The sequence below is a fragment of the Pelobates fuscus genome, chromosome 5 (assembly GCF_036172605.1).
Source record: "Pelobates fuscus isolate aPelFus1 chromosome 5, aPelFus1.pri, whole genome shotgun sequence".
In the NCBI taxonomy this organism is placed as follows: Eukaryota; Metazoa; Chordata; class Amphibia; order Anura; family Pelobatidae; genus Pelobates; species Pelobates fuscus.
Window position 1 is genome coordinate 183984167 of NC_086321.1, and position 27863 is coordinate 184012029.

The following is a 27863-nucleotide window of genomic DNA, read 5'->3' on the forward strand; positions in this document are numbered from 1 at the left end:
ATCCCTACCTTGAAGTAATCTTGTATAATTTAGATTTACATTTACTAAATTGATACTCACCCAAAATAACACCATAACAGTGTTCTTGCCCCAGAGCAATCAAATAGTTAACCTTTAGAGCTGAGAGAGAATTTTATGCTTCACGGTATTGCTCTGCAGAGATGGAAAAGTTAACCTTCACAGAGAAAGGACATTGTCTGATAATGAGCAGAGCAGGTATTAAAGTGGCAGTCTCTGCAACATAACCAATACAGCCATCGTAGTGCCTATGAAACTAGTAGGCCATGGGCGCTGTCCTCCGGCTGTGCCAAACTATTTCAATAACAGTTTGAGAAAAAACAGGGTTTCACCCTGACACCACTTGCCTGAACACTCATATATTGATAATGGAATATTTCCAAATCAACATCGGCTTCATCCATATTTGGACAGAAGTGATTGACTGGGATAACTCCCATTGACACAAACACACACTCAAACCAGGTATACATTTCTATGAAAGCAAATACTCCCAGGGGTAAAACCAAAGCTAAACATAATGTAATAATAAAAACACCTTCACCAATAGAACTAGGGGAGAATCTCAGACATGTAAGTGACTGTCTACTTCTACATCAGGGGTCCTCAAACTCCGGCCCCCCAGATGTTGCTGAACTACAACTCCCATGATTCTCTGGCTATCTATGTAATTCAAAGAATCATGGGAGTTGTAGTTCAGCAACATCTGGGGGGCCGGAGTTTGAGGACCCCTGAATAGAGCAGATCGTAAGAAGGTATTGAAAACATTGAATGTTCTTTAAATATGCAACACAAACTACTTACCACTAGAATGCAAAAAATGTGGAATGTTATGCAATTACCATGTGTGCGTCACATGGCTTACCATCAATGGAATTTGTTTAAAAAGAGAATCAACTTGGCTTTCACTCTCTTCAAGTAGATTTAGTGAGCCTGGGGACTCATAACACGCAAGAAGCCATATGGTAGGTTCTACATTTCTAGTAGTTATTTTACTGTAACATACACAGAAGACATGTGCACCAGTGAATTTTTGTTTTGTACGAATGATTTCGTACTAAATAAAAATGTCATTCATCAATCCTAAATTTCGTTCACAAACCATTCCTTTCGAACAAAATTCGTTAAAAAAAATACAAATGTTTTGGTCCATTAGGACTAAAATAGCACTGTGCATGCGCTTTAACCCCTTAAGGATCAAACTTCTGGAATAAAAGGGAGTCATGACATGTCACACGTCATATGTCCTTAAGGGGTTAAAAAAAAAAAAAAAAAAAAAAAACAGCAAGGAGGGAGCCGGAAGTGCTACCAGCTCCTCCTTGTCCTAAATAACTATTTCTAACTCCCCCCCGCATTAAAACATATAGGGGTCACTATGACCCCTCGCAGCATGCCATGAGTAGGGGCATGTCACCTAGACAAAATTTAAAAGTACTAGTGACAAGGCAGCGGGAGGACTGTTGCCCAGGTTAAATACTGCTGCATGCCCTTACCGGTGCCAGGTCCCCCCCCCCCTCACTATTATTAGGGTATTTTTATTGGGGGGGGGCGGGAGTGACTAGGGGCTTGGGAACCCCTAGTCACTTTATTATTTGTGGTCCCCATCCACCGCTGTGGTACCCCCTTTAATTTATTAGGGTCCAACCCGCTGCTCATGGGTGGGGACATTAGGTCCCCCCTTTAATTAATTAGGGTGGGAACCTGGGGGGGACATTGGGTCCCCCTGTTTATATTAATAGCCTCCACCAGCAGGCCCATTCACTAGTACTTTTAAATTTGTTTAGGTGACATGCCCCTCCCTTTTATCAATATGGGGGTCATAGTAACCCACATACAGATTTATATTTAGTTTTAAAGGACAGGGAGCAGCCACAGGCTGCTCGCTGTTCAGGCAACTTGCCCCTACTCTAAGCTTGCCGCGAGTAGGGGCATGCGGAAGGATTTAACCTCCCTTTTATTAATATGGGGGTTATAGTGACCCCCCCATAGGTTTTAATGCAGGGATAAGGGGGGTAGGAATATGTATTTATTACAAGGAGGGAGCTGACGTTTTTTTGTCGCGCATGTGCACTGTTATTTCTCCATGCTGTGGGGGTTAATTCCCCTGCAGCACAGAGTCTATTAAATGAATGAAACGAAAAGGTAATGAATTTCCCTTTCGTTTCGTTTATATTTAGTTTGTAGGGCTTTCATTTAAGTTTTAGTAAATTAATATGAAAAAAAAAAAACAGAATTTTCGGACGAAATCATATTCGTACGAAAACAAATGCACATGTCTAATACACAGTATGTAGTTCCTACTATTTATATGTTGTTTTACCGGCTACATACTGTATGGTGTTTGGCAAACATGACTATTTGCTCGTAACCAGTTTTAGTCTTCCTTCCACATGTAAGTTTAAAATAATTAAAACATTTATTGTTTTTTTACCGGCACTAATTTACATGAAGTTGTTATGATGTCAAGAGTGCTCCTTTAACTTCCACATATATGGTGAGGGACTTGGAGGGATAATGTTGTGGCTCTCTAGCCACCAGTTCCTGGGGAACCACTCACTGGTCTATAAATAGCGGTTTTCAGACACATTTGAGCATTTCATTGTTTTATTTTTTTATTTTTTTTCAAATGCACATGTTTGTTATTTTTTTTTTTTTTTTAACAATAGTACAGTGAAGAACAGTTATAGCCAAGGCTACTTTTATCAAATTGTCCATCCTCATGTGGAATTTATTACAATGAGTTAAGAAAACTTGAGGGCTTTCTACTAAGAAGTTATGTATACAAAAACACATCTAATCACATTTTTCACAGTGACAATGACATTATTTAATATAGTGTTTTAATGAGTCTAGGTGTATAAGAAATTAGAGGCCAGTCTTTCAAATGGACTAAATTATTGCAAAATGTGAAACATTTTAACCATGCCCTAAACAGCACATATGTGGAAATCTGTGACACATTACGGAACTGTGTATATGTATCACAAGTAATATCCTGCATGCTTATTCATCTGGAGTATCAGTAACAAACCCCCTTGTCATTTCTTCAACTCTATTTCCTATATCTTGCTAGAACAAATGAAATAATCTAGATATTGAGAAAATCCCCCATACACAATTTCATGCGGCTAGTCTTTATTTAGAAATTCCCCTCACACAATTTTTGAGCTGAGGACACACCCAAAAAAAAAAAAAATTCAGAATTTAGTTAAGTGCTGGACATCTTGTCAGAATCTCCCCACTTCTGCTTGTGGAATTAGTGACACTGAAAAATACAACCCAATGTCTGTAGGTGTCTCCACACAAGATGACGTGATTTAGGAAGTCATATACAGTTCATTATCTAAAAGATAACCTGTTGTCACTTAAAATAAGGGTCAAGGCCTTCATCCAGCTGCACAACAAAGAGGAAATTCCATACTTTGGAATAGAAATCCTCTCATATTTAGCATATTGAATTATCATTTACTTTCTAAGTACATCAAATAATATTGCCATTATTTGGAAAAAGCAAAGAAGTTTTTTTTTTAAACTGTTAGTTACTACATAGGATGTGGGTTTGTAATCTGTGTAATGCATGAGTGTCATGTGAATACTGTGTTAGATACAGGGCCACGTGGGTAATGTATGGAAGCTCCAAATTATATGGGTGTCATGTGAAAGCTGCATGTGATACATCAAACTTCAGAGTTCAGAATTAATCAATCATTCTTATAACGTTCGAACCTGTTATCCAGGCCTAAAAGCCACTTACTTTGCCAAATTAATGCAAATTGGATTTTTTATTTTTTAGTAATGTTTTCAGCACAGCAGGAAGGTGTGTGAATGTAGGATTATGTGTGTTGGGTGAGCGTGTATAAGTGTGAGTATAGAGTCAATTCAGATGAATGCAGTACTGTGTAATACGTGTATATGGGTTACATATGAATACTTGTGTGAGAGACTAATATCTGTTGCGATGTGAGAGTCAAAGGGACACTATAGTCACCAGAACCACTACAGCTTAAGAAATACAGTACATTTGTTTTCCTAAAACTGTAATGCTACTTTAAGAATGCTGTATTTCCAGTGGGCTTAGTGTGCATGACTGGTAGATATGGGCATTCGTTTTCGTACGAATAAGATTTCGTCCCCCCTTTCTCCCCCCAAAAAACAAAACAAATGAAAGCCCTACAAATGAAATAAAAGGGCAAATGCATTACCTTTTCGTTTGTTTAATAGATTCCGTGCTGCAGGGGAATTAACCCCCACAGCACGTAGAAATAACAGTGCGCATGCGCAAAAAAAACAAAACAAGGAGGGAGCCAGCAGTGCTACCAGCTCCCTCCTTGTAATAAATACCCCCGTGCATTAAAACCTATGGGGGTCAATATAACCCCCATATTAATAAAAGGGAAGTTTAATTCCTTCCGTATGCCCCTACTCACGGGTATGTCGCCTAAACAGCAAGCAGCCAGTGGCTGCTCGCTGTCATTTAAAACAAAGTGCTGTGACAGGTAAATGCAGAGACTTACCGGTCAGTCTCTTAATTTACCTGTCAGAGCACTCTGGTTGGTTGGCTTAAACCAACCAATCAGAGCGCTCTGAGCCTCATTGCTGGGCGTGGGGATGCTTTCAAAAAAGAAAGCAACCAATCAGAGTTAGGAGTCAAATTTCACAGCATGGGTAAATTCCAAAGAACTTTCCCACGCTGTGTAAAATGAGACAGAGCACTCTGATTGGTTGGATTTCAAGCCAACCAATCAGAGTGCTGTGACCAGTAAATGTAGAGACTTACCCGGTCAGTCTCTTCATTTACCTGTCAGAGCACTCTGGTTGGCTTAAACCAACCAATCAGAGCGCTCTGAGCCTAATTGCAGGGCGTGGGAAGGCTTTATAAGCTTATCTGCAGCATGCCCTCCATGGGTGAAGATCGATTATTTTTTTTACTGTGGGGATTTACTTTTTTCCCCCACCTATTTTTTTTTTTTTTTTTTGCGCTAGTTTAGCATGCCGTGAGAAGGAGCATGCTGGAGGATTTAACCTCCCTTTTATTAATTATTATTAAGGTTTTAATGCGGCGAACAGTTCTGGACATCACTAACAGTGAGATGCCATAGGCAGCCTGCCCCTTGTATTATTCACCCAGCATTCTGCATCAATGATACAATACGTGTCTAGTTATAACTATAGTTATAGCTGCAGGAGTGGCATGTCTGACTTGGCCAGACACTGCATTACTCATCGAGCTTCCTGCATCACAGAATAAATAATCAGAGCCATCTGTCTACGTCCTGAAGGCTAGGTTCTCTGGACAGCATGTACATGACACAGCTGCTTTCCTACCGGTAGGCTGCATAATCCATCTTCTAATATTTTAGTAATTTCCTATAAAGCGCGTGTTATGACCTATAATTAGATCCTGCATGTGAAAAGCCTTGTTATAAAAACTTAACTACAAGATACATTATTTTTAATGTATTTTCTTAATACTCACCCTGTGCGTTTCTCCTCTCTGCTCCTAGAGTCCTGTATTTCAGTGCCCGGGGCTGGAGGTGACATCTTACCGCTCCTCTATAGAACCTGACTTACTGCCGCTCTATTCTATCACACCAACACCATGCGACGTCATCAATAGCCGGCCGCTGATTGGCGGGAGGAAACGCGCCCCTGCCACTACCTTTTATGCAACGAATGCGGTTGCAGGGAGCCCTCTTCCTATTGGCTAGTCGCATTCTGTCAAAGGAGGAGAGAGCATGAGTAACGCTGGGGGGTGGAGTCCTCGAACTTTTCCGAACGATGCTCTCCCAACATGGAACGCGATGATCCGACGGCTGACGTCATCACTAGAAGAACACAGTGACTAATAGACCGTGGCGCCCGTTGTGTTAGCTGGAAGCAGCACGTATGGCACAAGGTGTTACGACATAACAGAATTTTACACAGCAAGTACAGGATGTGAGAGGGTGATAACCGATGGTGCGTGCAAATATTTCGCTTTGTTTTGTACTGTGACATCACGCGTTAATCACATCATCCGAAGGGTGGCTGCCCAATTCTCTTCCTGTCAGATGTTTTGATTAGTTTACAAATATTTACATGGTACAGTACAAATGGCCATATATAGAAAATTAAACCCATAGCGCTACGGAACTTGTTGGCGCTTTATAAATGACAATAATAATTATAGCACACCAAATGCAAGAAAATGAGATTTTATATATATATTCAAACAGTAAACATAGACAGACGTAAAGTGGCTACGTATAGAACCCAAGAGTACCAGTATCTAGTAGCTCTAAAATGCCCACAAGTGTAATACAAACTGACCAGAGGTTGGAGACCAATTAACACCCAACGTTTTGGAAAAATGCATTCCTCACTGAAATCCCCTTGAGGAAGGCACTTTGCCTAAACAGGGTTGTAGGGGTATGGGTGTGGTTGTGGCCAGGGGTGGGGCTGTCTTGAGAAATTGTTTTTACTAATAAAAAGTTTTGCAACTTATATGTAATTTGTAACAAGAACAATGTATCTTATTCTCACAGACTGATTTCTACAGATATATTATTATGAGTATTATTGTTGTAGAGCTCTGTTATACACACAAATACACCAACAATAGTGCTCCTAGAAAAGAGGGACATTAGGATAGAAATGAGGGACAGAGGGATTTGGACCTACAATAGGGACAGTTTTATATAATTTTCTAAACTGGCTCATTTTATATAACCAAGTGAGCATCTGGCAGGAAGAGAAGTGAGCAGTGAGACAGCAAGGGCATGATCTATCCCCCCATAAGCTATCAAAACAAACACTTTATTGTTAGAAGTACAGCTTTGTATTAATAACAATAAAGTGGCATTTTAAGCTAATCAGAATTATGCTGCTCCTGGCTGTTTGGGCCTATATAATAGTATGTGGCCAGTAAAAGCTGCTCCTGTAGACATAATGTAAAATGGCCAAGAAATGGAGACAAAAATCTTGTTGCTAATTTCTGAGTCTCCATGGTAGCCTGGTGCTTTGGATTTGTCAAGTCCTGGTATATTCACCAATGGGAGTTAGGACATAATGAATGCACAAAGAGTATCCTACCTTTATGGGTTGTTGGAATTTGCCATGTAGACATTTTGGACAAAGTTACACATTGATTGTATAATAATGTATTTAGATGAAATATCTGTAATAAGCCTTGCGAATTTTGGAATACTGATAATTTGGGGACAGAGGGTAATCCAGTAAAGGCATCCAAAAATGTCAAACCTGCAGTTATTTTTGCTCCATATTAGTTTATAGTGCAGTGGTGTCACTAGGTTTGATGTCACCTGGTGTGGTAACACATGTTTTTATTGCCCGCATCCCGTAGTGACACCACTGGCATATACAGTCATGAATACAGAAAGGCGCACATAAAAAGACAGGCACACACAGACATGCACTCATATAGACACACATCTGCACAGATAGGATTCACTGATTCTTCAAACTTGTTTCAGTTATACTATCCTATGAATGCCCCACAAAATAAATATTGATGCTAAAAACACTATAAACATTTACCAGTGCTTGCACACTTTCTCTATCTCCCACTCTACCCTTTTATAGAAACACAAATTTGTTTTCATCTGGAAAGTCATAACAATATGTGAAAAGATTAAAATGATCCAAGCACATTGGAATATGGGCACCATCAGCTGGAACATGAGTAAAGAGAAATAATATCAATTATTCATTCATTCAGACAACTCAAAATGCCATTTCATAATATTTAGATATTAACTAAAACTCAGTCTCACCACACTGTGATTTCTAGGAAAAGGCAGAATTCCCACGGTCAGATAAGAATACATAATAATTGTGAATTCTACTATATTATTCAATGGCTGTACCAAGGTGATCCTTAATCATAAACACAAGGCAACATAGCAGCACTTTGCTAATGTCCTTGAACACTGTCCAAGATACACAGTGTCTGTAGCTATTATGTGCATAAAAGGAAAATGGACACTACATAGATCTACTGTGATACAAATGTATGTTATAATAACTTGTTACATAAATAATAACACAAAAAAGAGAAAAGTACATTAAATAATTACTCCAAGCACCGTAGTCATGGTTCTTCAAATTTCTATGTGCACTGTTTCACTTTGAAATACTGCACATACAGTTATATAGCACATTGCTGCTGGAGTTCGGTGCTTTCTTTGTATATTGACTTATAAATGTGTTGAGTGGTCACTCTTGGAACCGTTGAGGTCCCCATGTGTTTTTTTTTTTTCACAGCTCTTATTTATTTGTTTAAATTAACAATGTTTTCAGATGAAATAACGCCATGAAAAGTTCCAGGTCTAGTGTTTAAGGCTTAACTGGGATATTAGGCTCAGCCTCTAATATGTGGCTAGCACTTAGCAGCATATATACTTGGCACATACTGCCTAACTGGGTCCCAAATGATCTTGACAAGATTGCTCACTAAAATGAGAATTGCCGGGAATTTAAAATGAATTCAAAGTGAATTTCAGGTTTATCCACATAAGAAACTGATTTGGAGAATTTTTCTAACTGCTATTTTGACCTAAATGTTTAAATTAACTGAACTGAATTTACTTTAGTGAATAACCCTGACAGTGTCGAATTTGCACTTGGGCCTCACTGGAACTGTACAGCATTTTAGGAGCTAGGCTTGGGATGTAGTTGTTAATTTTGATTAATAAATTATATCAATGGAATCATGAGTAGGGTTTTGATGAAGAGGCCATGCTCAAATTGTTTTAGTATTAGCTCAGTCATTTGTGTAGCAAATAAACTTCTGTTAAAAAAAGCCATCAGAGCCCAAGACATACTCTGAGATGAAAATCCAGATGACTTTTTTAATTTTGTTGTATTTCGTAAACTTGAACAAAAATATATTTAGGCTCATTTGGGGGAAATAACTTGAGTTTCTGACAGCTTTGGCAATTTTCGTTTTAAATAAAGGTCAGGATATGAGTAGCAGGACCCTCTCCTCTGCAATAATATCCTAACTTTAGTTACTAAATTAAGTCTCTGTTTACGTCAGTGGAAATTTAAATAAGGCAAATTTCAACATGCTTAGTTAACCATGAATTTACTGAAAAATCCCCATCTTATACTTTGCTAAAAGTAGCTTTATCACCCTCTGGGGTACTTGCTTATTTTGCATAGACCCCTGATAGTGAAACATAAACTTCCTCTGCAAGGTAGTACTAGAAAAGGAATCCCTGCATATAAATTCAATATAATACTTTATTCAGTATATTAAAAAACACAATTGAACCCCCGACAATGACATTGCCATGGACCAGGGATATAACTTGGGGTTGAACTTAACCTGATGCCTTGCCCCACAGACACCACCATCTATGAACTTCAGCTCCTGGAGCTTCATCCACCAGGAGCCCATGTCAGTGCTGCTCTCTCACTCACCTGCAAGAGTATAACAATGGTGTATATGGAGGATCCTGCAAGATGGCAGGAGCCTCTATAGATATTATATTGCGATAAGTGTCATGGCACAGCCCGAACCCTGCAGACAGCAAGACGTGACTGCCCCTTTAAGAAACCTGGCTGGGTTTGAACTCACAGCTCTGCTGTGCTGTCCACCAGGGGGCTTCAGCATCTGTCTGCATTATTCTGCTTCCTGACCCCTTGCCTGGATTAAGCAGTGCAGCCCTTTTCTAATTAGGGTCAGCTGCATCTAATTAGCAGGCTGTAAAAGCCAGCCCTGCCTGAAACCTAGTATCTGGTCATTTTGCCTGTTTGGTTTTTCCTGCCAGATCTTTGATACTCTGCTGACTGATTTCCTGAACTCTGACCTCTGACCTCTGCCCTCTGCCTGCTTTACCGACTTTGTTACTCCGCTGCCATCCCTGACTTCTGCTTCTCGTATGACCCTGCCATTGGTTTTCCCCTTAATCTGTACTGCGCTTTTGGTTTTTGCCTCCTTCCTGTGCCATCTCCTGCAACTGGGCTCCAACTCCTGGTGAACTGTTACATAAGTGAAACAATGAGGGGGCGTGGCTGACCGCCGAGCAAGATAGCCGCATAAGAATCTGCTCCAGCACATGGGCTCCATTAAAATTACAAATCCACACGCAGATGCAACGGGCAACAGCCACTAAAAGCGGATAAAATGAATTTTTTTAACAACAAAGCGGCAACAACTACGGAGACCACGCGGGCCGCCCTACAAGATGGCGCTGAGAACTTGGAGCAAGACCCCCATCTCAGCTCCACATGATGAGCCAAATAAATCGGAGGGACTCCCCAAAGTATACTTTGAGCAAACCATCGAATCCATGTCGGCAAAACTAATCCAAACTTGGAAGGTGACAGCGGATCAGATAAGAAAGGAAGTGAGGGACCTGACTGCCAGGACATCCTCAGTAGAGCAGCACTGCCAAGACCTGCACTCCGCGCAAACAGAAATGGCAAATCAACTACAAGCCCTGCAACAGCAAGTGGAGAGCATGGAAACCCGCATGGCAGATTACAAGGACAGAGCCCACCGGAATAACCTAAGGTTACGCGGCAATCCCGGAGACCATGCTCCCTGACGACTTGCCGGTCTTTATTGCAGGCCTACTATGCACCGGACATCCCGGCGGACATGCTCCTGGTAGACAGGCTACACAGGGTCCCAAAACCTAGACATCTGCCAGACGCAATACCCCGCGATGTGCTCATTAGAGCACATTACTTTCACATCAAGGAACTTATCCTCAAAACGCACCGTAACAAGCAAGACCTGCATGAAGATTTCCCTACAGTACGGATTATGGCGGATCTCTCTGCAGCCACCCTACGACGCAGGAGAGAATTTCAACTGATCACGACAGAATTAAGGAAAAAAGGATACCGCTATAGATGGGGATTCCCCACGAAACTCCTTCTCACGAGAAATGGGGAAACAAAATCTATTTCTACACCAGAAGAAGGCATGCGGAAATTAGACGAATGGGGCTTAATCACCAAAATGCCGGCTGCAACACACACCACACCAGGAAAAGGTCACTTCTCCCCTGTGGACTGATAGCCTGAACGCACACCTACCGCAAGTATCTTAACCCTTGTATAGGGATAATTGTTGACAATAGGTCACTGTTCAAATGACCGCAAGATTAGATGTTAAAATTTGAATTTTAAACTGCTATATATATGCATGCTATAAATTGCTTATGATGTACAATGTTTGCTTGTAAATGTACTACACGAGCACCTGCCACAACCCTGCCAGGACACATCAGGCATCCACTTTAACCACAAATAAACTGGGGAACCAAGCCGGGAGAATATGGCACCCCTTCAAATATAACAAGCGCAACACTACATAAGTGAAAAAATGTCTTATAGGCATGTGCATGGGAAAATTTTTAGTTTCGGTTCGGCATGCGACACGCGAGTGGGGGCTTTTAAACTAAAGGAGGGGCTTTTGCCCCCCCCCCCGTCCCCACCCCTGAGCGGCGGGTGGGGGCCCTTAAAGTAAAATAATAGGGGGAACCTATTTTCCTTACCCCGGCCCCCACCCCTGAGCGGTGGGTGGGGGCCCTAAAAACTAATTAGGGGGACCTAATGTCCTCCCCCTGGCCCCCACCCCTGAGCAGTGGGTGGGGGCCCTAAACTAGAATGAGGGGGGGGGACCTAATGTCCTCCCCCCTGGCCCCCACCCCTGAGTGATGGGTGGGGGCCCAAAAAACTAATTAGGGGGGGGAACCTAATGTCCTCCCCCCTGGCCCCCACCCCTGAGCGGTGGGTGGGGGCCCACAATTAGAATGAGGAGGGAGGACATTAGGTCCTCCCCCCTGGCCACCACCCCTGAGCAGTGGGTGGGGGCCCTAAATACATAAAAATAACCCCCCCCTCCCCCGGGTGACTAGGGGTCCCCAAACCCCTAGTCAGGACAACCTTTTTTTTTTTTTCTTTTTTTTTTACACACTACTGTTAGGGTTGCCAGGTATTTCTTATGGTTGCCAGGTAATTCTCAGAAGTATTTCCCAGGTATTTGAGGCTGGCGGTGCCGGTATGGCAGTAATACCGGCAATACAAATGTCGGTCTCAGTATAAACAGAGATTATTCTGCAATACCAGCGCCGGCCAGTAGGGGTCGCTGTTTGTGTGGAGAGAGGCAGGGATAAGAAGTTACAGCATCTCCCTCCCTGCCTCTCTCTACTTACTGATCCACAGGGGAGCAGCTCTGCACAGAGAGGTGAGAGACTTGGGGACGCTGGGACACTGGGAGACATAGGGACACTGGGGACCCTGAGACACTAGGGACATAATGGCCACATGTCTCTCAGTGGCCCCTAGTCTCTCAGTGTCCCCGTGTCTCCCAGTGTGCCTGGTGTCTCTGTGTACCCTAGTATAAAAGAAAAAAATCTCAGGCACTCACTGTGATAGCAATGTTTTGACCTGTACCCAGCTCTTTATCGAGTCTCCAGTGTCCCCTACATATCACAGTGTACCCTATGTATCACAGTGTCTCAGTTCCCCATGTCTCCCAGTGTCCCCCCATGTCTCAAAGTCACCCAGTGTCCCCATGTCCCCAAGAGTCTGTGTCCCTAGGTCTCCCAGTGTTCCCTAGTATCTCAGTGTCCCCATGTCTCCCAGTGTCCAATGTCTCTCAATGTCCCCTAGTGACATGGAGACACTGGGAGACATAAGGACACAGATACTAAGGGACTGGGAGACATGGGGACACAGACATGTCCCCTTTTTGTGTATGTTCGCCCCTTTCGGCAGTTCTGGTTATGTGATTTGTGTCAGTGGCTCACCCTTTTACCCCATCCATAGACTCCCTGCTTTACTGGACACTGCTGTTAGGGGGTATGGTATAGGACGGGTTTACTTGAAAGATGAAAGCGTGAGATTAGCATAGGGTATGTGTTTTCTCATAGCCGCATCCTATGAGTTTCCCCCCAGCACCATCTCCATCAGATACATGACGCTTAGGAGGTAGGACTGTTTTAGTGTTGTTGGTCAATAAGATTTTGTAATTAGGCCCATCATAATTGTCAGCACCAGGCCCACTGGGCTCTTAATCTGGCCCTGAGGGTACTGCAGACAGCTATTGAACGTTCAAAGATTGACATTTAGAGACTTCTATATAAAATGTTTAAAAAATAAAGGTTCCAGCAATAATATTTTAAGGAAGCATGAATTGCTGTGTTTTGGAGTTCGTCAAGCAGTGCAATACTGTCTTATTTAATTGCACCCATATGTTCTTAAAACATAAATCCACTTCAGTCTTTTTTTTCTGTTTAGTGTTTTACAGTGTTATTAAGTGAAAGTTCTTGCAGCAAAGTTCATGTCATGGTAGCTGACACAGACTCATACTGAATGCAGTCCCAGGACAGGAGTCAGGTGACTGACCGAGAAGCACACCTTGTGTTGATGTGGCTATCGAACCAGCTGCTAAAGCTTGTGCTTTCAATAACACAGAAAAATACGAAACATTAAGTCATGTTTACATTGAGTAGAAAGGAGGAATTCTCAGAGCAAGCCAATAAGATTGGGTATATATAACACTCCCATGTTAAACAATTAATCAGCATAAAGGCATATGGCTCACACTGCAACAGTAAAACATTCTGGAATTTGTTTTTTAAACCACTGTTAATGGACCACCAGAATATTATATCAATATCCTTGTTGGAACAAAATTGGATAGTTACTAAATTTGAGAAAATTGATAATTCTTAAATACTAGCATGATAAATGCTCATACAGTATTATGCTTTTATATCTATTATATTTTATTGTTATCCCTATATATCCATTCTCTCAGGATTTCTTTAGGTCACTTGTCATATGGCACTAGTAAATTATCTCTGTATTCTCCCAGCACTGCCTGTACTACTTTTGCCAATACGCCTATCTCTAATTTCTCATAGCAGTGGCAATAAATCTAATTTTATTTTATTAGTGCAATCCATCTATATCTATTATGAACAGTCCATATTATGTAGTTTCTCTCACCATTGACCACATCTATATTTTATTTTATTGTTCCACGGGAGCTTAAAAGCTTTTAGGTGAACACCCTCTTTGTGTCACCTCAATGCACTCTCTCAATTAGTTAAGCCCAAACTTGTGATGATGCCTGTGTCCACTCTAGAGCATTTTAACAGCAAGCACCATTACTATTTCAGGGTTTTGAAGTGGTCATGGTGTTTGGAGTATGTATATGCAGCATTTCATCTTAAAACGCTGCACATACTGATATATTTTAGATATTTTAGAATTAGATGTAACTCCAGCACTGGCAATGTCATCCGAACAAGATTCTGGGCTGGCCAATCTAATTTTGTGCATATTCTTTTCAAAGATAGACATTCCTTGGCTGAGAGAGATCAGCTTATGCTCTTACAAAATTAATGGCATGCAGGATAGGCAACTGGCTTCTGCAGAGCATCATTGGCTTCAGAGGAGACCTGGCGTTCTGCAGAATCCAGGTAAAAGGGCAAACTTTTACAAAACAGGAGAAAGGCGCCAGAGCAATCCTAGCATCATTGTAGTTTAGATTGTTAAACAGTAGTGATTATGATGCTTGGAGTAATGCCTTCATTTTTGTAAAGAGTGTCAGTAAGATAAAAAAAATATGTAGTTTAATAGGTTAGGTGTTTTAACTTGCTACACTCCTGGAGGGCTGACTTTTTCACTTCTATATTATATGTGTGTTAGAACTGAAATAAATACCTTGTTAATTGTCACTAAGGACTATGTCTGGTCCATACTGAGAGGGCCAGATTAAGAGCCCTTTTGGCCTGGTGCTGACATTATGACAATTATGAGGGGCCTATTTACAGAATCTTATTGACAGTAAACTCTAAGACAGTAATAACTCCCAACTGTCACGTATCTAATGGAAGTGGTGCCAGAAGTAAACTCACAGGATACATTTATAAGAATACATACACCATTCGCTAATCTTTTGCTTTCCTCTCTCCACCAAATCCATACCCTCCAACAGGTCCGGACTGGGAAGAAAATTGGGCCCGGGAATTTTTTAATTTTAGCAGCCCACTAAAAAAGGGGCGGGGCCAGATAGGGTGTGTTTTGTAATCACCAATAACAAGCATGCCCCATCAAAAAGTGAGAATGTTGGTTCAATGCTTTTCCAGTGTAGACCATGTGCAGAGCTCTGCGGTAGAGCTCTAGCATGAGAAAAAGACTCTGTATTTGTTCTGCACAGCGCAAGCAAATGTAATAACATGCTTGCACTATGTTTGCTTGAAATATGTCTCTGGTGTCTCCATAGATGGGATACCAGGAGACAAAAATGCTAGGAAAGCGTACTGTGCATTGTGTGTGTGAGAGGGTGCTGTGTGTGTGCAAGGGATGTAATGTGTTTGCAAGAGGAGTGCAGTGTGTGTGCTGTGTGAGAGTGACAGGTGTTGTGTTTGCATAAGGGTGCTGTGTGAGTGATGGGTGCTGTGTTTGCGTGAGGGTGCTATGTGTGAGGGTGCTGTGAGTGTCAAATGTAGTGTGTGTGTGTGAGTTATGGTGCTGTGAGTGTCAGGGGTGCAGTGTGTGTGAGTGAGGGTGCTGTGAGTGTCAGGGGTGCAGTGTGTGTGTGAGTGAGGGTGCTGTGAGTGCAGGGGTGCAGTGTGTGTGTGTGAGTGAGGGTGCTATGAGTGTCAGGGGTGCAGTGTGTGTGAGGGTGCTGTGAGTGTCAGGGGTGCAGTGTGTGTGTGAGGGTGCTTGAGTGTCAGGGGTGCAGGGTGTGTGTGAGTAAGTGAGACTGCTGTGACTTGAGTGATTATATCCCCCCTCCCTTCTTACCTTATGCCTTGGAGGGGGTGGGGGGGGATCTTGCTGCTGCTGCCATCCCTGGTGGTCCAAGTGGTGAGTGAACTCTAGCCTGTGGGGCTAGAGTTCACTCTCGTGAGACCCAGAGCATTGCCATGGCAACGCTCCGAATCTTGCAAGAGGAACCCGCGGAGCTGTAAAATAGAGCTCCTCCGGGTCTCCCTCCCTCTCTCCCCGCCGGCAGCCGGAATATACTACATGTGGGCTGGTGAGGGAGATCTTGGACTACTGCAGGGCCGGCGGTCAGATAGTGCCGGCCCTGCATAGACCGTCAGGGGAGATCCTGTGCCCGATGGCCAGTCCGGGCCTGCCCTCCGATATCGGCATCCTGTGAAGTGGGATGTCTCTAGGCGGGGTTAAAGGGAAACTCCAGTGGCAGGAAAACGATCCGTTTTCCTGGCACTGGAGGGTCCCTCTCCCTGCCACCCCCCAATCCCCGGTTACTGAAGGGGTGAAAACCCCTTCAGTCACTTACCTCAGGCAGCGACATGTCCCACGTCGCTGCCTGCTCCTCCCCCGCCGCTCCACCTTCTTCCTCCGTCGGCCAGTGGGCGAGACTGATCCCGCCCACCGGCCGAGGAGACCTAATGCGCATGCGCGGCAATGCCGCGCATGCGCATTGGCGCACCCCATAGGAAAGCATTGAAAATGAATTTCAATGCTTCCCTATGGGGAATAGAGCGACGCTGGAGGTCCTCACACAGCGTGAGGACGTCCAGCGACGTTCTAGCACAGATAATCTATGCTAGGGACCAGGAAGTTCCCTCTAGTGGCTGTCTAGTAGACAGCCACTAGGGGAGGACTTAACCCTGCAAGGTAATTATTGCAGTTTATAAAAAACTGCAATAATTACACTTGCAAGGTTAAGGGTAGTGGGAGTTGGCACCCAGACCACTCCAATGAGCAGAAGTGGTCTGGGTGCCTGGAGTGTCCCTTTAAAGGAGTTGGGCTAGTGATACAAATAATATCACTGGCACTGCCCAAAGGGGCGGACCGGCCTGAAAATAGGGAACACATCTAGTAGATCGCCTGGTGTGAATGAAGGCTTGCCGACTAGGCAGACAGGGCCGCCATCAGGGCACCACATTCCCTATGTGATTTTCTTTTCGCTATATATATATTTGCACCTGCGGGCCCCCGGCTCCCTGTGCACCGCAGAGGGGTTCCTGCACACTGCGTCTCCACTTCCTAGTTGTTTTTCTTTTTCCAAGACTTGGAGAGAGAAGAGCAGCTGGGAAGTGGAGATGGAGTGTGCCGGGTCCCCTCTGTGGTCCACAGGGAGCCAGGGGCACGCACTATGCCACCGGACCACCATGGAACGTGACCCCCCTCCTCTCTGGCCACAGGTACGATGCAGGGAGTGGGGAATAAAATACAATTTAAATAAATTATAAAAACAAATATTCTCTTTCCCCGACCCCTACAGTGTGCAGCCCCAGAACAACATTTACACACACTACACACTACATCCTTATACAAACACACAAACTACATCCTTATATATACATACACACACACACACTCTGCAGTCACTATACACACTACATCCTTACCCAAACACACACTCTGCAGTCACTATTTGCAAAGTCAGCTTTACCCTTACTAATTTATAGTCAGCCAGTCCACAGAAGTTTTGTTCTTCTACATCCTCCTAAGATCCCATATTTAAAATCCTCTGCACAAAGCAAGAGCATGGAAAAAGCAATAGAATATGGGGACATTTTTTTTCCTTTTTATATTCATTGGACCTAATTCCACGGGCATGGGTCTGGAGCTTCAGCTTCATTAGCCCCACGTTCATGTGGCCCTGCATACTGCATAAGTGCTAAACAGAAGTTGGGGAGAGTTTTAAGAAGGGAAGGATTTACCAAATGACAATAAAAGACATAAAACTTTTTGTAAGATAAATCTTTCAGATAAATACAGGTGATACTCGAAAAATTAGAATATCGTGCAACAGTTCATTTATTTCAGTAATGCAACGTAAAAGGGTAAACTAATATATAAGATAGACGCATTACATGCAAAGCAAGATAGTTCAAGCCGTGATTTGTCATAAGTGCGATGATTATGGCTTACAGCTCATGAAAACCCCAAATCCACAATCTCAGTAAATTCAAATATTGTGAAAAGGTGCAATATTCTAGGCTCACAGTTTTAAACTCTAATCAGCTAAGTAAGCCATAACACCAGCAAAGGGTTTCTGAGCCTTTAAATGGTATGTCTGGTTCAGTAGGAATCACAATCATGGGGAAGACTGCTGACCTGACAGTTGTGCAGAAAACCATCATTGACACCCTCCATAAGGAGGGAAAGCCTCAAAAGGTAATTTCGAAGGAAGTTGGATGTTCCCAAAGTTCTGTATCAAATAGAATTTCCAGACAATCCTCTCCAGGATGCGGTCATCCCTGCTGCTTGTGCACCCTTTCCTTCTACATAGGCTGGAGTCAGTGCATCAAGAGCCACCACACACAGACGGATCCTGGACATGGGCTTCAGATGTCGTATTCCTCTTGTCAAGCCGCTCCTGAACAAAAAACAACGTCAGAAGCGTCTTACCTGGGCTAAAGAAAAACAGACCTGGTCTGTTGCTCAGTGGTCCAAAGTCCTCTTTTCTGATGAGAGCAACTTTTGCATCTCATTTGGAAACCAAGGACCCTGAGTCTGGAGGAAGAATGGTCTGTGTTGATTTGGGGAGCCATGTCATCTGCTGGTGTTGGTCCACTGTGCTTCATTAAGTCCAGGGTCAACGCAGCCATCTACCAGGAGATTTTTGAGCACTTCATGCTTCCCTCCGCAGACGAGCTTTATGGGGATGCTGACTTAATTTTCCTGCAGGACTTGGTACCTGCCCACACTGCCAAAAGCACCAAAGCCTGGTTTAATGACCGTGGGATTACTGTGCTTGATTGGCCAGCAAGCTCGCCTGACCTGAACCCCATAGAGAATCGATGGGGCATTGCCAAGAGAAAGATGAGAGACATGAGACCGAGCAATGCAGAAGAGATGAAGGCCGCTATTGAAGCATCCTGGTCTTCCATGACACCTCTGCAGTGCCCCAGGCTGAAAGCTTCCATGCCACGCCGCATTGAGGCAGTAGTTGCTGCAAAAGGGGCCCAAACCAAGTACTGAGTCCATATGCATGCTTATACTTTTCAGAGGTCCGATATTGTTCTATGTGCACGCCTTGTTTTATTGATTGCATGTAATATTCTAATTTACTGAGATTGTGGATTTGGGGTTTTCATGAGCTGTAAGCCATATTTATCGCACTTATGACTAATCACGGCTTGAACTATCTTGCTTTGCATGTAATGCGTCTATCTCATATATTAGTTTCCCCTTTTACGTTGCATTACTGAATTAAATGAACTTTTGCACGATATTCACATTTTTCGAGTATCACCTGTATTTATAAAACACTGTGGGGTTTACTCACTAAAACAAAATTGCTAAATTTAGGAAACGTTCTGAGCTGGAAACTTTTTCCAACTTAAAATGTTATATTATATATTTTCATCCCCCTGCAGTATGCACTATTATGTATATAATAACTATGGTGAAGAGATATGTTCAGAGCAGAACACCTACTTTTGGTTGATATATGTTGTATTGGTTGCCATACACCATTTTTTTTTGTGTTTAAACATCACTGTTTAATTGTTACTGTTAAAATTAGTTTTTGGTACCAATGATACATCTGTTCTCCATGTTCCTAACTGTTATCTACAGACATTTTTACCCCATGCCGTTTGAAAGGTGAATGAACTAAAATTTGTTTGCTTTTTTTGTGTGTTTTACAGTAATGGCAAAGGCCACATGTGTTTAAGTGAAAAGTGCTTGAAGCAATGTTTGTTGGCACAAACTTGTACTGATATAATTATCAGGAAACTGACTAACAGGACTGACAAAAGGTTATTTAGAGACTGAGAAACAGTTTCTGTACAGTAGAGATCATGGATTTTAAGGGCTTGCCAATGGGAACTGTTTCTGTATTACACCCCTGTTAAACACCGAATCAGCAGTAGTCACGAACACACCTCTCATTACACAGGGATAGAAAAAAAGAAAATAAACAGAGTTTTTCCATTCTTCCACAGCATGCCCCTTTTTAATCTCTCACAGAACTGTTAACTTCTCACCTCTTTATCCTATTACATCGCTGCTCATTTCTATCATATTGCATCACTTCTCATCTCCCTATCTTAATACATCACTGCTTGTCTCTCTATCCTATTACATCACTGCTCAGCTCTCTATTATATTACATCACTGCTCATTTCTCTATCTATTACATCACTGCTCACCTTTCTATCCTACTAAATCACTGCTCAATTCTCTACCTTATTACATCACTGCTCATTTATCTATCCTATTACATCACTGCTTGTCTCTCTTTACTTTTACATCACTGTTCAGCTCTTTATTATTTACAACACTGCTAACCTCTATCCTCTTACATCACTGCTGGTCTCTCTTTACAATTACATCACTGCTCAGCTCTCTACTATATTACAACACTGCTAACCTCTCTAACCTATTACATCACTGCTGGTCTGTCTTTACTATTACATCACTGCTAGGCTCTCTATTATACACTGCTCAAAAAAATAAAGGGAACACAAAAATAACACATCCTAGATCTGAATGAATTAAATATTCTTCTGGAATACTTTGTTCTTTACATAGTTGAATGTGCTGACAACAAAATCACACAAATATTTAAAAATGGAAATCAAATTTTTCAACCCATGGGGGTCTGGATTTGGAGTCACACTCAAAATTAAAGTGGGAAAAACACACTACAGGCTGATCCAACTTTGATGTAATGTCCTTAAAACAAGTCAAAATGAGGCTCAGTAGTGTGTGTGTGTGTGTGTCCTCCACGTGCTTGTATGACCTCCCTACAATGCCTGTGCATGCTCCTGATGAGGTGGCAGATGGTCTCCTGAGGAAACTCCTCCCAGACCAGGACTAAAGCATCTGCCAACTCCTGGACAGTCTGTGGTGCAATGTGACGTTGGTGGATGGAGCGAGACATGATGTCCCAGATGTGCTCAATTGGATTCAGGTCTGGGGAACGGGCGGGCCAGTCCATAGCATCAATGCCTTTATCTTGCAGGAACTGCTAACACACTCCAGCCACATGAGGTCTAGCATTGTCTTGCATTAGGAGGAACCCAGGGCCAACCGCACCAGCATAAGGTCTCACAAGGGGTCTGAGGATCTCATCTCTGTACCTAATGGCAGTCAGGCTACCTCAGGAGAGCACATGGAGGGCTGTGTGGCCCCCCAAAGAAATGCCACCCCACACCATTACTGACCCATTGCCAAACCGGTCATGCTGGAGGATGTTGCAGGCAGCAGAACGTTCTCCACGGCGTCTCCAGACTCTGTCACGTCTGTCACATGTGCTCGCCAGTGACGAATTTGCCAATCTTGGTGTTCTCTGGCAAATGCCAAACGTTCTGCACGGTGTTGGGCTGTAAGCACAACCGCCACCTGTGGATGTTGGGCCCTCATACCCCCCTCATGGAGTCTGTTTCTGACTGTTTGAGCAGACACATACACATTTGTGACCTGCTGGAGGTCATTTTGCAGGGCTCTGGCAGTGCTCCTCTTGTTCCTCCTTGCACAAAGGCAGAGGTAGCGGTCCTGCTGCTGGGTTCTTGCCCTCCTACAGCCTCCTCCACGTCTCCTGATGTACTGGCCTGTCTCCTGGTAGCGCCTCCATGCTCTGGACACTATGCCGACAGACACAGTAAACCTTCTTGCCACAGCTCGCATTGATGTGCCATCCTGGATGAGCTGCACTACCCGAGCCACTTGTGTGGGTTGTAGACTCCGTCTCATGCTACCACTAGAGTGAAAGCACTGCCAGCATTCAAAAGTGACCAAAACATCAGCCAGGAAGCATAGGAACTGAGAAGTGGTCTGTGGTCACCATCTGCAGAACCACTCCTTTATTGGGGGTGTCTTGCTAATTGCCTATAATTTCCACCTGTTGTCTATCCCATTTGCACAACAACATGTGAAATTGATTCTCACTCAGTGTTGCTTCCTAAGTGGACAGTTTGATTTCACAGAAGTGTGATTGACTTGGAGTTACATTGTGTTGTTGAAGTGTTCCCTTTATTTTTTTTGAGCAGTGTATTACACCACTGCTCATTTCTCTATCTATTACATCACTGCTCACCTTCCTATCCTACTACATCACTGCTCATTTCTCTATCCTTATTACATCACTGCTCATTTCTCTACCTTATTACATCACTGCTAACCTCTCTATCCTTTTACATCACTGCTGGTCTCTGTTTACTATTACATCACTGCTAGGCTCACTATTATATTAAATCACTGCTCACCTTTCTATTATATTATATTTCTTAACCATTTTTTTTGTATCCTCTTTTTATATTCTTTTACAGGTGCATTCACTTTCCCCTCACTCCCCAAGTAATTGGTAATCATAACCTGTTGTTATATCCAGGCATCCAGTGTCAGACTGAGTATATTTACTCAGTAGTTCTCAAATACTGCCAGTCGATGGCCACTAGTAATCTAGTTTGTTGTTATTACATATATATGTTTAAAGTGTCACTGTCTCCCAAAGACAACATTTGAATATTTTATAAAGATCCAATCTTTATAAAATGCTCATTAACAGAGCTGAATCTCACTTCATAGAGGGAGCATTGTAGACTGTACCAATATAAAGTACAGACCTCTTTAATGGGGCCTCCAGTGCTTCTTGATGACTCAGAGTGCCGAAACTCACACTTCACTCACTAGGAAAGGTAGGTATCACTTCTGATTGCAAGTGCCCAGGAGGTGTCACACAAATACATACTCGGCATCCACTCATACAGCTCTTATGCTCATCCACACTCTCACACACAACACTCAGCCACTAGACACGTCACTCACAAAAACAGAGCCTTGGGCTATAGAAGAGGGCCCTAATCTGGCACCCTATGTAGGGTCCTGGACAACTGGTTCTGTTCATTGAGACTGTGTCCTCAATATAATATTTTTGGATAAACTTTGGTATGATTTAAAGAATTCACCATTAAGGTCTACGGGATTTTTTGTGGATAAATAATTTGAAAAAGTTATCCAAAAACATTAAGTCAAGGCCTGTGTTGGTATTTTATTGAAATTTCAACTGTGTCAAAAGATATATAATAAGTCAATGTAATAAATATTATGTTTAGCATTTACATAGTGCCAACTTATTCCGCATAATATTACAATATTATAAAGGGAAAATTATAAATGAGACAATTACAAGTTACAGGAACAATAGGTTGATAATAACCCTTCTCAAGAGAGCTTACAATCTACACTACTTTGCCTTCTAGTTAAATCCCTAAATTGACAAAACATGACAAAACATGCAGAGCTACTGCCATCAAGTTTCACCACTTCCACCACTTACTTTTAAAGGAACACTATATGGCCAGGAATACAAACATGTATTCTTGACACTATAGAGTTAAACACATTATTTAGCCCCCAGGTCTACCATTGCCCCCCTAAATAACTAGTTTACTTACCTGTATTCCTGTAGTTTACATTCCTTATCCAGACTCTGAAATTCAGCATGAGAGGAGCAACTCTGCTGGCTGTCTATGCTGATCATACAGTGATCAGTGCTAGGCAGCTGGCAAAGCCAAGTGACACTCACTGTCAATACGGGGGCATGAAGGGGGACCTGAATAGGTTATTTTCCGATCACTGTGGCTGACTGCGTCCTCTCAACAGCTGCATTTTAAAGGGCTGTGTGCAGTGCTCACTTTGTGTGCTGCACACAGTTCATCTGTTAGTCTGAGGCTAATGTTTTACTCACAAGTCTATTTTCCAGACAAGTGACAGTCTTCTTCCCAGTAATAATGTGTATGATTCTTATAAAGAATATACATAGCAAACTGTTACAAGCGTCCCAGTCTTGCTCTGTGTAATCATCAATTCCTTTAATTTCTCACACAACAAAGACTAAACAGAACTTCTCTTCAACAGCACTTTCTCCCACAACAAGGTCACCCATTGCCAGAAGCCTCTATTTCTCTGAAGGCCAAGGATACTCCATTGAGAAATATGTGACTTTCATAGGATTTGGATTTTTTTTCTACATCTTAATTTTACTTAATTTGAGATTATGACTTGGCTATTTTGTTTAATAAGTTTCCACAATTAACTTTTCAGTAAGAAAGAAAATAAATCATGTTACCCTGCAAACAATACAATTAAACAATGTATATGTAACTAGTTGATTTTAAGGTTCAACATGTGTAACCATACCACTGCTTATGTTAATCTACAGCAAATTAACTCACAACAATATCCACTTTAGTTGACTGACAAACCAACGTGGCAGGAGAAATCTGTTTCTTACTAATCCCTTTACCGTACACAATGTTCTTTATGTTAACACTTTTCAGAAAAGTTAACTGAAACTTTCCATATTCTTGAGTTGCGCCAAATAATTAAACTTTATGATATCCCTGGGGCATTTCTCAAATGATAGCATGCATATTTTAGTATAATTGGACAGAGAGGCTGAGAAGGGCGTAAATGGGTAGCGTGTTAAAGAATGAAGTCTTGTGACTTTAAAACAATTGTCTGCACTTACAGGAATTACAATAATTGCTATGTGGACAGTATGCTGATAATTCTGTTTCAAAACAGGATTTGCAGTCATTAACATTAATATTAGGAAATATCCGCATCTCTATCCTGTAATTGCACATGTTCTCAAGCTTCCAATCTTTATAGAAATCATAGACTTAAAATAAAGTAAGGCATACAAGTGAATCGTACAGCTATAGCTGACATGCCAGTAAATTGGATGAGGAGAGAATACATATGTAGAGAAAGAGGGTGTAGTAAATTAATGAAATGATTAAGTATGGGAGAAGAAGGATTGAGGAGGAAGAGATATGTGAGTAATGGCAGGTAGAGATCAATAGTAACCCAAGAATGAATTTGGATATGTGAAATCGGAACCATATGGAGGGGATTAAGGGAGAAATAACTAAGGAGTATAAGAAGAAAATTGTAGTCAGTAGTAGAGGAGCAAAAATGTTGATAGCATGGGAGAGAGTATAAAGAAGTATAGAATACTAAATGGGACATCGGTGGGTGAAAGAATGAAAGAGCTCTACATTTTATTCACCCCCTGTTGTGTTTTCTGTGGTCATATAAAAGTGCTTTACTATGCAAGCAGGAACTTTCTACAGTACTTTGGTCAGTAGTTTAGTTCATACTGTGTGATTGGCAGTTGCTGTTCTTTAACGAGTAATGGCTTTTTACTTTGGCCATTGTCAGACACAGTTTGAGACATTCTTTCCCTAACAATAACAGGGTGTCTATACTAGCTTTAACTGGAATTCTACATGATATGGATATGCAACTCGCATTATTATTATTAGTGCCATTTATATAGCGCCAACAGATTCCATAGCACTTTACAATATTATGAGAGGGGGGATGTAACTATAAATAGGACAATTACTGGAAAACTTACAGGAACGAAAAAAAGAGTTTACAGTCTATAGAATGAGCAATGTTGCTACAATTTGAAGGATTCAAAGGATGAAAAAGAACACACTGAGGTGTAATGTTTTTAATTAAGGCAATATCCTGTGCTGTTATTGCAAATACAATTACAATTATCTGCAATTCTAATGCAACAATGGTTTCCTGGATTCTACAGTATTCACGTTGTGAAACAGTGTATGTAAGAGGGAAACCTGTTACAAATCTGATTTTTAGATTTGGCCTTTCTTTTTGGGAGACAGCTTGCTACAATAAAACAATGTTCGCACAATATCGTAGCTTAGATATGTGTATATCGGTTTGGAATGTTGTCTGTCACTGACAATTCATTTATACATTTTATGAGAAAAAATGTATGTATACATATATGTATAAATACAAGACCGGGAGCAGTGAGTGCGGGACACGTGGAAAGATATATATATATATATATAATGCCAAAATACCAGAGTATTGCAGTATGCAATTATACCTTTTTTATTATACTAAGATAATGTTTCAAAGGCAAGCCTTCAAGCGTTTTCCTGTCTTCCTCAGGTCTGAAGCAATACTAATCAATCTGACAGAGTTTAACACTTAAAACACTTCTGCTATTTATGACACCCCACTAAACTCCCGTCCATCCCCTTCTCTAACATGAGTTGTTTTAAGTGTTACACTCTATCAGATCAGTGTAGCTTTAGACAGGGGAGGGCTGGCGGCCTTAGGCCTGGGGGGCAAAACCAGTCAAGTGGCCCATTGCGCCACCCCCCCCATGTGACATCACAATGCCCCACCCATATGATCTGCCATATGAACTAACGCCAGTGCTGCACACAGTGTGTGTTTACATTAAAAAGCCTGCAGGGACCAGCTATAGACACCAGAACCACTTCATTAAGCTATAGTGTCCCTTTAATGTGAGGTAAATTATAGATTAGTGTCACTAATAATATACTAGATTGCCTACTTACAATTAGATGAGGATGATGATGGGCTGCAGTTTGGCTCCACTGGTCTGGTGTAGAACAGGACCTCTGGAGGCTGTTTGCAACTGTGGTCACAAAATTCAACGTTCTGGGAGAATTGGAAGCAGCTCCATTATTGGGGGGCCTCTTACACAGCTCAAGGTCTGGGCTCCAGTGCCTGACGGTGAGTATGCCCATAAGGCCCACTCATAAGTCCACTTATATGTTCCACCCACCCATGAGCTCGCTCACAGGGAGTGGAGTGTGTAGGGGATGTGTTATGTGTTATCTAATATGTGTGCTTATGGTATGTAGTGTATAGGGATACCAGTTTGTGCAGGTGATGCAGTGTGTTTGTGTGTAGTGGAAGCAGTGTGTATTTGTGTATAAGGGATGTATTATGTGTTTCTGGTTGTGTGTGAGGGATGCATTGTGTGAATCTGTGTTTGTATGCATAAGGGATGCAAGGTGTGTGTCTGTATGTGTGTGCATTGAGTGTAAGAGATGCATTGTGTTTCTGTGTGTATGTAAGAAAAACAGTGTGTGTGTTTGCATGTGTGTGTAAGGGTTTGCAGTGTATGTTTCTGTGTATGTGTGCAAATGATGCATTGTCTTTGTGTGTAAGGGTTGCATTGTGTGTGTGTGTAATGGATGCATTGTGTGTTTCTCTGTGTGTAAGGGAAGCATGTTCTGTTTCTGTGTATGTATAGGGATGCATTGTGTGTTTCTGTGTATGTATAGGGATGCATTGTGTGTTTCTGTGTATGTATAGGGATGCATTGTGTGTGTGTGTGTGTGTGCGCGTAGTGTTAAAGAGCTGCAAGTTGGTAAATTAGCAGAGTTGGAAGCAATTCAGTAGCCCTGCAATATTGTCAGGATAGCTATTTTGGCCTAAATTTATACATTTGGTTGCAGTTCATGTTAATTAAGATATAGACCCGTGTGTCTCAATGCAGTTTTACGCATGAACAGAAAAGAAACCAAAGCAGGAAGAATTGTGATGTGCTATTTCTATTCCCACACGCAAATTCTATTCTTAAATTGTATTTTTTTGGCCACAGTACAGATATTGATAAACAACTATTTTACTTAAATTTTATATGACGATTATAAATAAGTATTTCTTTCTATGACTTTAGTCATTTATTACGCACATGTGCCTAGACTTTGTACCAATTGCATAGGTTTTGCGGGAGCGACAGTCCACCCCATTGTGAACCTATAATTTGTCCTCAGGAATTATGTGCAATATGAGAATGTTTTGAACTAGCCATATGGCTCTCATTCCTACTGAAATACACAGTGGAACAAAAGGAGTAATGTTTATGAAAGCACCCTGCAGCCTTAAGGTGATAGTGTCTGTAAAACCGGTTCTGATAAATGTAAGCAGCTGTTTTCCCTGCTAAATCCGGGTTGTGAAAAACACCTTTGACGTGACAATCATTGTATCACAGTGTATTGCAAAATGCAGGCCAATATATCACAAATGGAAATATACTCCACCTATATCTATATTCACATTTGGCCGATTTGACG

General features: G+C 41.9%; 1 protein-coding gene across 2 annotated transcripts in view; it reads right to left on the reverse strand.

Annotated features, from left to right (window-relative positions):
* The window catches only part of PNP (purine nucleoside phosphorylase), a 44198-nt gene that overhangs the window by 15325 nt on the left and 1010 nt on the right, over positions 1-27863 (reverse strand). The window contains exon 1 of one of the 2 annotated variants that reach the window (XM_063454816.1): positions 5495-5664. The exons of the other annotated variant lie outside the window; for it this stretch is intronic. Within the exon in view, the coding sequence (XP_063310886.1) occupies positions 5495-5559 (65 nt within the window). The 5' untranslated portion in view covers positions 5560-5664. Of the gene's footprint in view, positions 1-5494; positions 5665-27863 lie in introns of those variants that run through there. 2 annotated transcript variants of the gene reach the window in all.